The following is an 11,574-nucleotide window of genomic DNA, read 5'->3' on the forward strand; positions in this document are numbered from 1 at the left end:
GCTAGTTATTAACTATTAAGTTATTACTCAAAACACAATAATCAAATCCGAGGCAATTATGAAATAAGGCTCAATACATTTATATCATGTTGCATTTACAACCGGCCCTTTGAGGGCAACCATAATGCTGATGTGGCCCGGTATGAAATTGAGTTTGACACCGCTGCTTTAGACGATGTTGAACGTCCAAAGTTCTCAGAGTCCAGCAGGAATGAGTCCGGAAGCCCTGGATGTTGGCACTTCCGGCTCTTGTGTGTAAAAGGCAATGTGATTTTTGTTTGGGGATTTTGATTCAATGCTTAAAATAAGGTCTGTGGTTAACAAAAGTTTGTGAAACAGCAAAGTTTGTGTTCAGCAAGATGAGGACCGTTTTTCGGATTTTCGAAGCGTAAATGCGTGTTTAATGGTCCTCATTTGTGAAGATGATCTTGCTGAACCCAAACTTTGCTGTTTCATAAACTTGTGTTAACCACAGACCTTATTTCATGGATCGAACCGAAATTCCTAAACAAAAATTTCATATCCCATACATCATCCCTGTGGTACTCTGTTGGACCAGTTAATTTAGCTCAGAATACATTCTTAGTTTCATATCGGAAATGGGCAACAATTGATTTCCCCTAATAGTAGTTGATGAAGAGTTGGACTTGACACATTGAAAGCAGATGATTGTAAAGGCAGACTCGCTTTGACAAACTGATGATCATTACCTGAGCCCTGTGGTGAATAGAGGACTGTAGCACAGATGGTGGAACATCACCGCTCTTTAGGTGTTCAGCTAAGACTGCCGCCAAGTAACCCAAAAGGACTGGATGGAACCAATGAGGCTTTGAGCCACATACCTGCAAATGAGTCACCTTTGTGGTCCCAAAATAGGGCACTGAAGTCAAAGTGAATGATTTGTGTCTGCCCGGGTACCCATCACCTTTTTCACACTCTGTAGTTTGCAGGTCTGATCGTCACTTCTCAGATTAAATTAGGATGTTAATTCTTATGGATGTCTTGTTGCCACACCAACAGTTTTGGGCTATGAGGTATGGTCGGACCCAATCGGAAGTCTGTCTCAAGATCTTAGGTTAGACCAAGTAATTGACTTGGGTCTAACTAGTTTTGCCGTGGTGATTAAGGGCATTTCTGTTTGAGCTGAAAACACTCAACTCTTAATCATTAGGTAGAGGCCTGTGTGGGGGGGGAGGGGAGGGGGGAGCATGCCAAAATGTCAGTTTGTTCATTCATATTGGTTATTACCTACTAAACTATTTTTTGTATACACAATAAATGTTTTCCATATTAAAATGTGTCCTCATTTCAATCTAGTAGGTCGATGGTTAGAATGCATTTTATCTGGTTTTCATAGTGGGAGGGGGAAGTGAATGGAAGAAATATTACATGAGATATCAAATGAAGATCACGTAGAATAGCCTAAATGTGGCATAGGTGTGGGCCTGTGGTCCAACGGTCCAACACAATAGAGAGCCGCAGGGATGACGTATTTTTGTAGGCTGAATGCGATAGTCCCGAACTTCCTGGTTCAACACTGTTTCTGTCTATGGGATTTTTGAATGGGTTTTTGGCGTGATGCTTCAAATAAGGTCTCTGGGCAACGCAAGTTTAATCAAACGCGAACCAAGGTTCAGCGGGATAATCTTCACACATGAGGACCACTTTCATGAGTTTTGAAGCGTAAATGCGAGCCCTAGAAGTAAAATGCTCCAGCTAAGCTAATCCAGAACTACACACTGTCGCATAGGCTTCCACGTCACGTCAGCACTCAACCTGGACTGTTGTTGATGTGTGCACTTTACCCCGGGATGAACGGGCTGAACCAGGTGAGGGAAAGAGAATTTCCGTGTTCGCCCTTTGAAGTGGTGACGTTATTGACGTATATATCCCCATCGACTCAAAAGTGTAGTCTCATTTAGCCGTTTGCTAGCTAGCCGTCCTTTTAACGGCAAGTAAAAGCTTCAAAACTCGTAAAAGTGGTCCTCGTGTGTGAAGATGATGTTACTAAACACTGGTTCGCGTTTGATTAAGCCAGCGTTGCCCAGAGAGATTATTAGAAGCATCGCGCCAAAAACCCATTCAAAACTCCCATAGGCGAAAACTGTGTTGAACCAGGGCTGTTAGCATCGATGATTTCCGGACTCGTTACTGCGGCTCTCTATTGTGCTTTTGTTTGACTTTTATTTTGAATGCTGCGAACGTAATTCTACCGGAAGTCAGTTTCCTTCTATCCTCAATCCAGCTCTGTTCCGTGAACGCCCATGACGCCCCAATACATCCGATACATCGATGGAACGCCGGGGCTAGCGAATATAAGAGTTCCGGTTTGGACGTTTAGCCTTCAAAATAAACGCGGCATAATTCATGTTTTTAAAAGACATGGTCTGTCTAACTCAAAAAGGGTTCGTTTGCACAATAAACAAAGCATCTAAACGAAGGTATACAATACAAATTATGTTTCTGTTTGACACTAACTGTTTTAATAACATTGAGAACACTCTTCTCAGAGGGCTATGTAAATGAGTAAATGCTGTTCAGTGTAGTCACTGGAGTGCATAGCACAGGGGTGCCTAATGTGTTTACCATAGACTACACTTCAGATGTAGGCTACTTTTACATGTTTCAACAGCACAAGATCTAGGCTACCTGTCCACCCACCCCACCCGGCTGTAACAGTAAATGATAACTGGACTTTGCACACATAATACTCATGATAATGAGGGGGGGGGGAATAATGATAATCATAATAACATTTAGGCTAATAAACATAATGAATCATGATAAACTTGTATTCCATTCTTTGTAAATATTAAGTGTAGGTAGACATGAAATGCTGTTTCTAATTTCACAGATAAGCAATAATAGTGAACAATATTTGTTAATAAATTGTCAGTTTGCAATAAACACACCAATATTTGTCCGAAAATGTCACTATATTAGTGACCTTTCGATGTGTTTGACAGCCTGCCATCTTTTTTTTTTTTACTCCTCCCGAGGTTAGCTGACGTCATGTCGGAGGTGGTCTACCCAAACCCGTGCATATATCGTTTATGCTGCCACTTCCGACACAGGTGTACAGTGTCCAATATTTGTCAGAAAATGTCACTATTAGTGACCTTTGTGTGGGTTTGAGGGCCTGCCATCTTTTTTTACTCCTCCCGAGGTTAGGTGATGCTGTGAGGTCTTCCTGAGTGTACATATGTTTGCCAAGCTACAACTTTGAACACACACCTGTCCAGTGTCCAATTTGTAAAGGTTATGCACTCCAGTGTTTATCCATTTAGATAGCCTACTGAGAAGAACATTCTCAATGTTATTGAAACAGTTACTGTCATACAGAAACATTATTTGTATTGTATAGCTTCATTTAAATGCTTAGTTTATTGGTTTAATGTGGAAAATAATCATTTTTCAATCGCCTCTGTCTACTTTATAATTGTGCAGAATCGTTCTTTTATTTTGGAAAACCTCGCCGGAACCTCTTATATTCGCTACCGTACATGGGTCATCACACATGACTGTGGCTAGTCTAGAGCTCGCTGCCTGTCATCAGGTCCAGGATGTTATTGGTTTTGTCTGAAGAACACAAAGAGCATCTGGCTTTTCTGCACAATGTTGATTCTGCAGGTAAACAAACGGCTTCACCATTAGCATCAATTGACGTCACCAGCGTGCGTTAGCGTCTGTTTTATTTCTAGCTTCTGACGACGTTAGTTAATGGAGAATATACTGATGGCTACCTAACGTAACGTATCAAATGAAGACCATCAAGCAACACTTGATTCAAAACAACGTATATTTTAGAATTGCTTCATGGTATCGACACAACAGCCTTCAGAGTTCAGACCGTAACGTTAGTCAAGTTAGACGTCCCAGGGAATGAAAGGTGAGGTGAAGTATCCGCTGGAGAACTTTCCTCTGACTGACTGTGTATCTTTAGTTTGAGTTTTTCCTCTCGCTGCCACACACCCCGTGTTTTTCACATGACAAGCTAGCAAGCTTAAACAACACCACTTCCTGTTATGTCTTTTCAAAATAAAACATTTTATGTTTCCTTAATTACCCAGCAAACAATTAAGGGCAACGTTCTTCACGTTACTGTGGGTCCCCGACAACTCTTGTGTGAAGTAGGATAACAAGCTACTTTTTTTTCTTGGTCTCTGCTAGCATTGCAGGTGGTTACTTAGTATGGCCGAACAAACAAACTAACATGCAACAGTTTGGATCTCACCTGCAATTACCACTCATCGCCATAGGTGTCACCAAAGAGAACAAAAATGAAATCTTAGAGATTATGACTGTACATATTTGATAGGAACACTAGGCATAACCACCAATATATCAATGATGTATTTCAATTTCTGATTGTATATTTTGAGGCTTTGTGCTTGATTGAGGTCCATTGTTGTTTCCTCAGTCGTGGCCGAGTTTGGTCGCATCGCGGTGGAGTTCCTGAGGAGGGGAACCAGCCCAAAGATCTATGAAGGAGCTGCCAGTAAGAATCCACGTCACCAACCAATTCATTCAATACACACTGCCGACCAAACACTATGAACACACTGCCGAGTGCCGACCAAACACTATAAACACACTGTCTACCAAACACTATAAACACACTGCCGACCAAACACTATAAACACACTGCCGACCAAACACTATAAACACACTGCCGACCAAACACTATAAACACACTGTCTACCAAACACTATAAACACACTGCCGACCAAACACTATAAACACACTGTCTACCAAACACTATAAACACACTGCCGACCAAACACTATAAACACACTGCCGACCAAACACTATGAACACACTGCTGATCAAACACTATAAACACACTGCCGACCAAACACTATAAACACACTGCCGACCAAACACTATAAACACACTGTCTACCAAATACTATAAACACACTGCCGACCAAACACTATAAACACACTGTCTACTAGGGATGGGCATTTCTAGCAAAAACACTATTCGAAATTCGCTGGCCAAATTCGAATTTAATTCGAAATTCGAAAATAAAAATAAAAATCAAAAAAAAAAAAAAAAAATTTTGTGAGTGAAATGTTGCATTGTCTCCCCTGATTCTAAGTCTACGGCTTTATTAATTAATATAAAAAGCTTCTGCTGTGGATTTTTAGCTCAAACAAGCATTGCACCACTGAAGTAAAGAACATGTTACATGACATTGACATTTTCGAAAATAAAAAACAGTTTTGACAATCATGAGTGGTTCATTAAATATTTAGTAGGCTCAGGTCTGAGTGCCAAAGGGGTGCCAAAGTCACCCCCTCTCCCTCTTCATGGGATTTCATCCGCCATTCATTTTTCCATAAACCTTGCTTAAAATGCTTATAAAAATTGTTTTACTTGCTCAAACCAAGCGATTTGACTATACTTAGAATCAGGGGAGACAATGCAACATTTCACTCAAAAAAAAAAAAAAAATTCGAATTTCGAATTTCAATAATAAAAGTCGACCTTGATAATAACAACGATTATTCGAAAATTCGAAATTCGATGCCCATCCCTACTGTCTACCAAACACTATGAACACACTGCCGACCAAACTCTATGAACACACTGCCGACCAAACACTATGAACACACTGCCGACCAAACACTATAAACACACTGCCGACCAAACACTATAAACACACTGTCTACCAAACACTATGAACACACTGCCGACCAAACACTATAAACACACTGCCGACCAAACACTATAAACACACTGTCTACCAAACACTATGAACACACTGCCGACCAAACACTATGAACACACTGCCGACCAAACACTATAAACACACTGCCGACCAAACACTATGAACACACTGCCGACCAAACACTATAAACACACTGCCGACCAAACACTATAAACAAACTGCCGACCAAACACTATAAACAAACTGGGTACTTGGTACGTGGAGCTACTACAGGTGGTACTTGAGAGAAAGGAGAAAATGGAAAAATGTAAGACTAAATCATGACAATGAATAAAATGTTGAAATAAATCTGCTCAGGAGGCACTAATTGCAACTCTTTCACTCCATTTCTGATTTTGTAATGTTGTATTCTTCAAAAGGTGGGTTATCATTCATTCATTGCATCATATGTATAGAGACAGTCCGCATGTCTGGGAACGCCCATACAGGCTCTAGGAACGCCCACAATAGACGCTGGGTTAGCTGGACTATCAATGGTTAGCTGGCTCAGCCTTGCTGGGGGCGGGGTCAGGGTGGGGTAAATTCCCCCGTTCTATCCATTCAGCAAAGTTAGAATTTAGCTGATAGCCCAGCCCAGGCAGACACGATCGGGGATTTAACCACCGCAGTAAACGCACATCTGAGCAGACGTCTTGTGTTCTGCTCTAGAACCCCCAAACCTGTAGTTTAGAGCCGCAGCACCGTCTTTGGGTGAGTCAGCCCATGAGATATATCGGCGGTTTTACCCCACTCGCGCGCCAGCCGTTTAACATTTTGTGGGCGTTCCCACACATGCCTCTATAGTTTTCTCTTGCCGTTTTCTAAGCAAAATGTAGTTGGATTCAGAAATCAGGTAACGGTTGTACTGAAGCCACAACTGTTTGAGGACCACTGTACCACACTGTAAATGACCCCGCGGCACAGTGAAGCACCCATGTGATGTACTTGTTATAGGCTATTGCTTTTATTTTGTTTTTGTTTTTCCCGTGAACATGGAAGGGATTTTATTTTGAAAAGACAGTAGGAATAGGTAACGGACACAACTCGAGGGTGCAGTAACATCAACACAGAGAACAAGGAGGAGAGCACGGACAGAGAGAGAGAGAGAGAGAGAGCTCAACATGGATAACTCCATTTATTCATGTACTGTTTTGGTGCTGGAGAAAGCGCAACTATTGGTTGTTGTTGGCAATGCTCATGTCATTGAACGACATCTAAACCATTTGCATGAGCCAAGACTAAAGACTCCTGAACACGTTTGATTTTCTCGGAACGTCAAGACGAGGAGGAGACTGAGTTCAGACAGCTCAGACTTGAGTTTTATCACCACCTTACATCAAACGCTCGAGGTGACGGGAGCGCGCCACAACTCACACACACACACACACACACAGGAGCACGCCAGAACTCAAACACACACACACACACATACACATGAGCGCACCACAACTCTCATGATTTCAGCCCGACATGGCAATTTGTCTGCAACTGTGGACTGTCTTGAAAAGTCTTTTGGTGTAAGGTCAAAGGTCAGCATTACTGAATGCATGCTGTCTGTGACAGTGGAACGTCTTGAAATGTCTTGGAAAAGTCTTTTGGTGTTCCCTGTCTGCAGGGAAGCTGGCTGTTCCTGTGGAGACGGTGCAACATGGAGTTGAAGGCCTGATGTTCCTCATGACAGAGAGCTCTAAGATCATGGTAAACAAAGACACGGTAAACCACACATGGGCAAAATCTGGGGCCGGCCCCTGGACCATCTCAATCCGGCCCCCCCAACGCCGTCAAAGGAAAACAAAACAACCCCCAAAAACTCAATAAAAGGTAGAATTATGTTAGTTGTTCCCTGGCCAAATTCTGCTCTATTTCTGCAATAATTGGCAGTCGCCACATTTGGAGGAGGCGCTGTTTCCTTTATCCATAGATTCAGACTAGATACATCTGTCACTATAAGATTTCCCATTGATTGTGCATCTATTATTGTTTGTGTTCAAGGATTTTTTGTCTAAATGTGTAAGGTATTAAAGTGTGTGTGTGTGTGTGTGTGTGTGTGTGTGTGTGTGTGTGTGCGTGCGTGCGTGTGTGTGTGTGTGTGCGCGCGCGTGCGCGTGCGCGTGTGTGTGTGTGTAGGTCTCAGAAGTAGACTTCCAGGACTCTGTGTTGGTTCTGGGTTTCAGCGAAGAGCTCAACGACGTCCTCTTGCAGGTGATTTTGAAGCTGTCTTTTTGTGACGGGAATGTTTGAGCACATTGCAAATGTTTATTTTATATTATATATTTATATTATATATTTTATATTTATTTGACATGTAGTCTGTCAGGTTTCCCACGGTCATGGAAAACTGGGAAAAAATAATGGAATTTCAAAAGATCATTTTCTAGGCCTGGAAAAGTCATGGAAATAGTCAAATCCTTGGAAGTTTTGAAAAAGTAATGGAATTTTGTCGTGTGTAGTAATGAAATAAATGTAAATGTATCAGTGTGCTCCGGTCCCTCTTTTGTCTCCTAAAGGTATAATGCAGGAATCCTGAAGTTAAATTCAAGACCTTTTAAGATCTTTTCCATATATTTCAAGACCTCAACACCACATCAGCGCTAGGGGTGTAAATCACAAGTTTCCTCACGATACGATAATTTATATAGATTCTTTAAAACAACTGTTGTTTGTAGTATAAACACTGTCCTGCATAGAAAATAAACCCTTTACTGAACAGGTGACTAGGCTCATGTCACCTTACTGAGCCAATGTCCACCTGAGTGTGTGAGGGATGTTGTTGTTGTTGACATGTTGTTGACGCCATGTTGTTGTTGACATGTTCCTGCAGCTCTACCTGCAGCACCGCAGCCAAATCCGCAGCATCCTGAGCCTGCTGCCCCCCCACCCCCTCGCCTACCACAACCTGGAGTGGAGACTGGACATCCAGGTCTGTCTGTGTGTGTGTGTGTGTGTGTGTGTGTGTGTGCCTGTCTGTCTGTCTGCCTGTCTGTCTGCCTGTCTGTCTGTCTGTCTGTCTGTGTGTGTGTGTGTGTGTGTGTGTGTGTGTGTCTGTCTGTCTGTCTGTCTGTCTGTCTGCCTGTCTGTGTGTATGTCTGTCTGTCTGTCTGCGTGCGTGCGTGCGTGTGTGCCTGTCTGTCTGTCTGTCTGTCTGTGTGTGTGTGTGTGTGTGTGTGTGTGTCTGTCTGTCTGTCTGTCTGCCTGTCTGTGTGTGTGTGTGTGTGTGTCTGCCTGTCTGTCTGTCAGTGGAGGTAGTAACAGTGGAGGTAGTAACAGTGAGTAACAGTGGAGGTAGTAACAGTGAGTAACAGTGGAGGTAGTAAGAGTGGAGGTAGTAAGAGTGGAGGTAGTAACAGTGGAGGTAGTAACAGTGGAGGTAGTAACAGTGGAGGTAGTAAGAGTGGAGGTAGTAACAGTGGAGGTAGTAAGAGTGGAGGTAGTAAGAGTGGAGGTAGTAACAGTGGAGGTAGTAACAGTGGAGGTAGTAACAGTGGAGGTAGTAACAGTGGAGGTAGTAACAGTGGAGGTAGTAACAGTGGAGGTAGTAACAGTGGAGGTAGTAACAGTGGAGGTAGTAACAGTGGAGGTAGTAACAGTGGAGGTAGTATCAGTGGAGGTAGTAACAGTGGAGGTAGTAACAGTGGAGGTAGTAACAGTGAAGGTAGTAAGAGTGGAGGTAGTAACAGTGGAGGTAGTAACAGTGGAGGTAGTAACAGTGGAAGTAGTAACAGTGGAGGTAGTAACAGTGGAGGTAGTAACAGTGGAGGTAGTAACAGTGGAGGTAGTATCAGTGGAGGTAGTAACAGTGGAGGTAGTAACAGTGGAGGTAGTAACAGTGGAGGTAGTAACAGTGAGTAACAGTGGAGGTAGTAACAGTGGAGGTAGTAACAGTGGAGGTAGTAACAGTGGAGGTAGTATCAGTGGAGGTAGTAACAGTGGAGGTAGTAACAGTGGAGGTAGTAACAGTGGAGGTAGTAACAGTGAGTAACAGTGGAGGTAGTATCAGTGGAGGTAGTAACAGTGGAGGTAGTAACAGTGGAGGTAGTAACAGTGGAGGTAGTAACAGTGGAGGTAGTAACAGTGAGTAACAGTGGAGGTAGTAACAGTGGAGGTAGTAACAGTGGAGGTAGTAACAGTGGAGGTAGTAACAGTGAGTAACAGTGGAGGTAGTAACAGTGGAGGTAGTAACAGCGCCGAATCAACATCTGTTTAAAAGGGTAAAGGGCGGGAAGACAGATCGAAGCTCAGCTCATTCATAAAAAAAATTACAGGAGGACTGAGGGAGAACCACCTCTAGATTGAAGTTCTACTATCTACTATCCTAACAGCGTTATTGAGGGATCTCTCTGTAAGAGTGGCTTTAGAGTTTAGATGGTCAAAGCAGACCAAGCTTCTTAATAATATGACATGAACTTGTTTTCTTTCTTTGTCATATTTGTCCTCTTTGTTTCTCTCTCTCTTCTTTCTTTTTCCGTCCTTCCTTCCTGCCAGGTGGCGACTCGTTCCATCCGTCAACAGGTAGTTCCCATGGTGACGATGAAGTTGCTCTTGGCAACAGGTGGTGGTATCCATGGTAACCATAGCACCAGGGTTTTCCAGACAGACCCCTCCACCCTCCTGCACCTCATCACCACGCTGGAGGCTGCGCTCGCCGCCATGAAGACCAACCACGCCCGCCGCATCCTGCGCAACATCAAATAGCCTCCCCACCTCTCTTCCTGTGCAGCATCAAATAACCTCCCCACCTCTCTTCCTGTGCAACATCAAATAGCCTCCCCACCTCTCTTCCTGTGCAACATCAAATAGCCTCCCCACCTCTTCCTGTGCAACATCAAATAGCCTCCCCGCCTCTCTTCCTGTGCAGCATCAAATAGCCTCCCCACCTCTTCCTGCGCAACATCAAATAGCCTCCCCACCTCTTCCTGTGCAACATCAAATAGCCTCGCCACCTCTCTTCCTGTGCAACATCAAATAGCCTCCCCACCTCTTCCTGTGCAACATCAAATAGCCTCCCCACCTCTCTTCCTGTGCAGCATCAAATAGCCTACCCACCTCTCTTCCTGTGCAGCATCAAATAGCCTCCCCACCTCTCTTCCTGTGCAGCATCAAATAGCCTCCCCACCTCTCTTCCTGTGCAGCATCAAATAGCCTCCCCACCTCTTCCTGTGCAACATCAAATAGCCTCCCCACCTCTTCCTGTGCAACATCAAATAGCCTCCCCACCTCTTCCTGTGCAACATCAAATAGCCTCCCCACCTCTCTTCCTGTGCAACAGCCTCCCCACTGGCGCGTCCCGGTGGCTCACCTGGTAGAGCGCGTATCACAAAGGCTTTGACTTTCACGCGGTGGTTGTCCCCGCAATGTGTATTAAAACCCCTTACATAATGTAACTGAACAGAGGTTTACTTGCACGGTAATAATGTCCACATCTTTTGAAGCAATGCTGGAACTTCGCCATTGCTGTTTTCCATGAAAACAATTTGGCATTCTTTGATGCTATGTCTGTATGCTACACTTAACACACATAGTGACTGACTTTGTCATGTTTCAGTGGAACTAACAAAGCAAGTAGACCTTGTTAAATACCTCGTACTGCCATAAAGTGGATATTGATGTACAAATGTATGCCAATGTATTCCAATAAACACCTTTATCATTCAATTCAATTGAATTCATTCAGAAATGAGTGACCATAGATGGTCTGTTTCTCATAAAATGTTGAATTTTTGACCTCTGAGATGACCTCTGTGTACTTACATGTTCTTTTGCTGTTTATAACAGTTATGTATATAAACCCAGTTCTTATGAATAATATGAGCTGATTCACTGAACTGACAGTAGCACCGTCCCTAATATAAAGGGAGCAGCGG

General features: G+C 43.3%; 1 protein-coding gene across 2 annotated transcripts; it reads left to right on the top strand.

The window, feature by feature from the left end:
* Window positions 1-3,539: 3,539 nt before the first annotated feature.
* Window positions 3,540-11,344, top strand: commd2 (COMM domain containing 2). 2 transcript variants are annotated; one of them, XM_083648121.1, is made up of 6 exons: window positions 3,540-3,630; window positions 4,421-4,498; window positions 7,329-7,411; window positions 7,841-7,915; window positions 8,535-8,633; window positions 10,196-11,344. In XM_083648121.1, the coding sequence occupies exons 1-6, from the start codon at window positions 3,564-3,566 to the stop codon at window positions 10,403-10,405; spliced, it is 612 nt and encodes a 203-aa protein (XP_083504247.1). In that variant the 5' UTR covers window positions 3,540-3,563; the 3' UTR covers window positions 10,406-11,344. The 2 variants fall into 2 exon arrangements, with proteins under 2 accessions (XP_083504247.1, XP_083504248.1); XM_083648122.1 differs by lacking the exon at window positions 3,540-3,630 and adding an exon at window positions 3,788-3,889.
* Window positions 11,345-11,574: the final 230 nt, after the last annotated feature.

The sequence above is a fragment of the Poromitra crassiceps genome (assembly GCF_964638095.1).
Source record: "Poromitra crassiceps genome assembly, chromosome: 12".
Taxonomy (NCBI): domain Eukaryota; kingdom Metazoa; phylum Chordata; class Actinopteri; order Beryciformes; family Melamphaidae; genus Poromitra; species Poromitra crassiceps.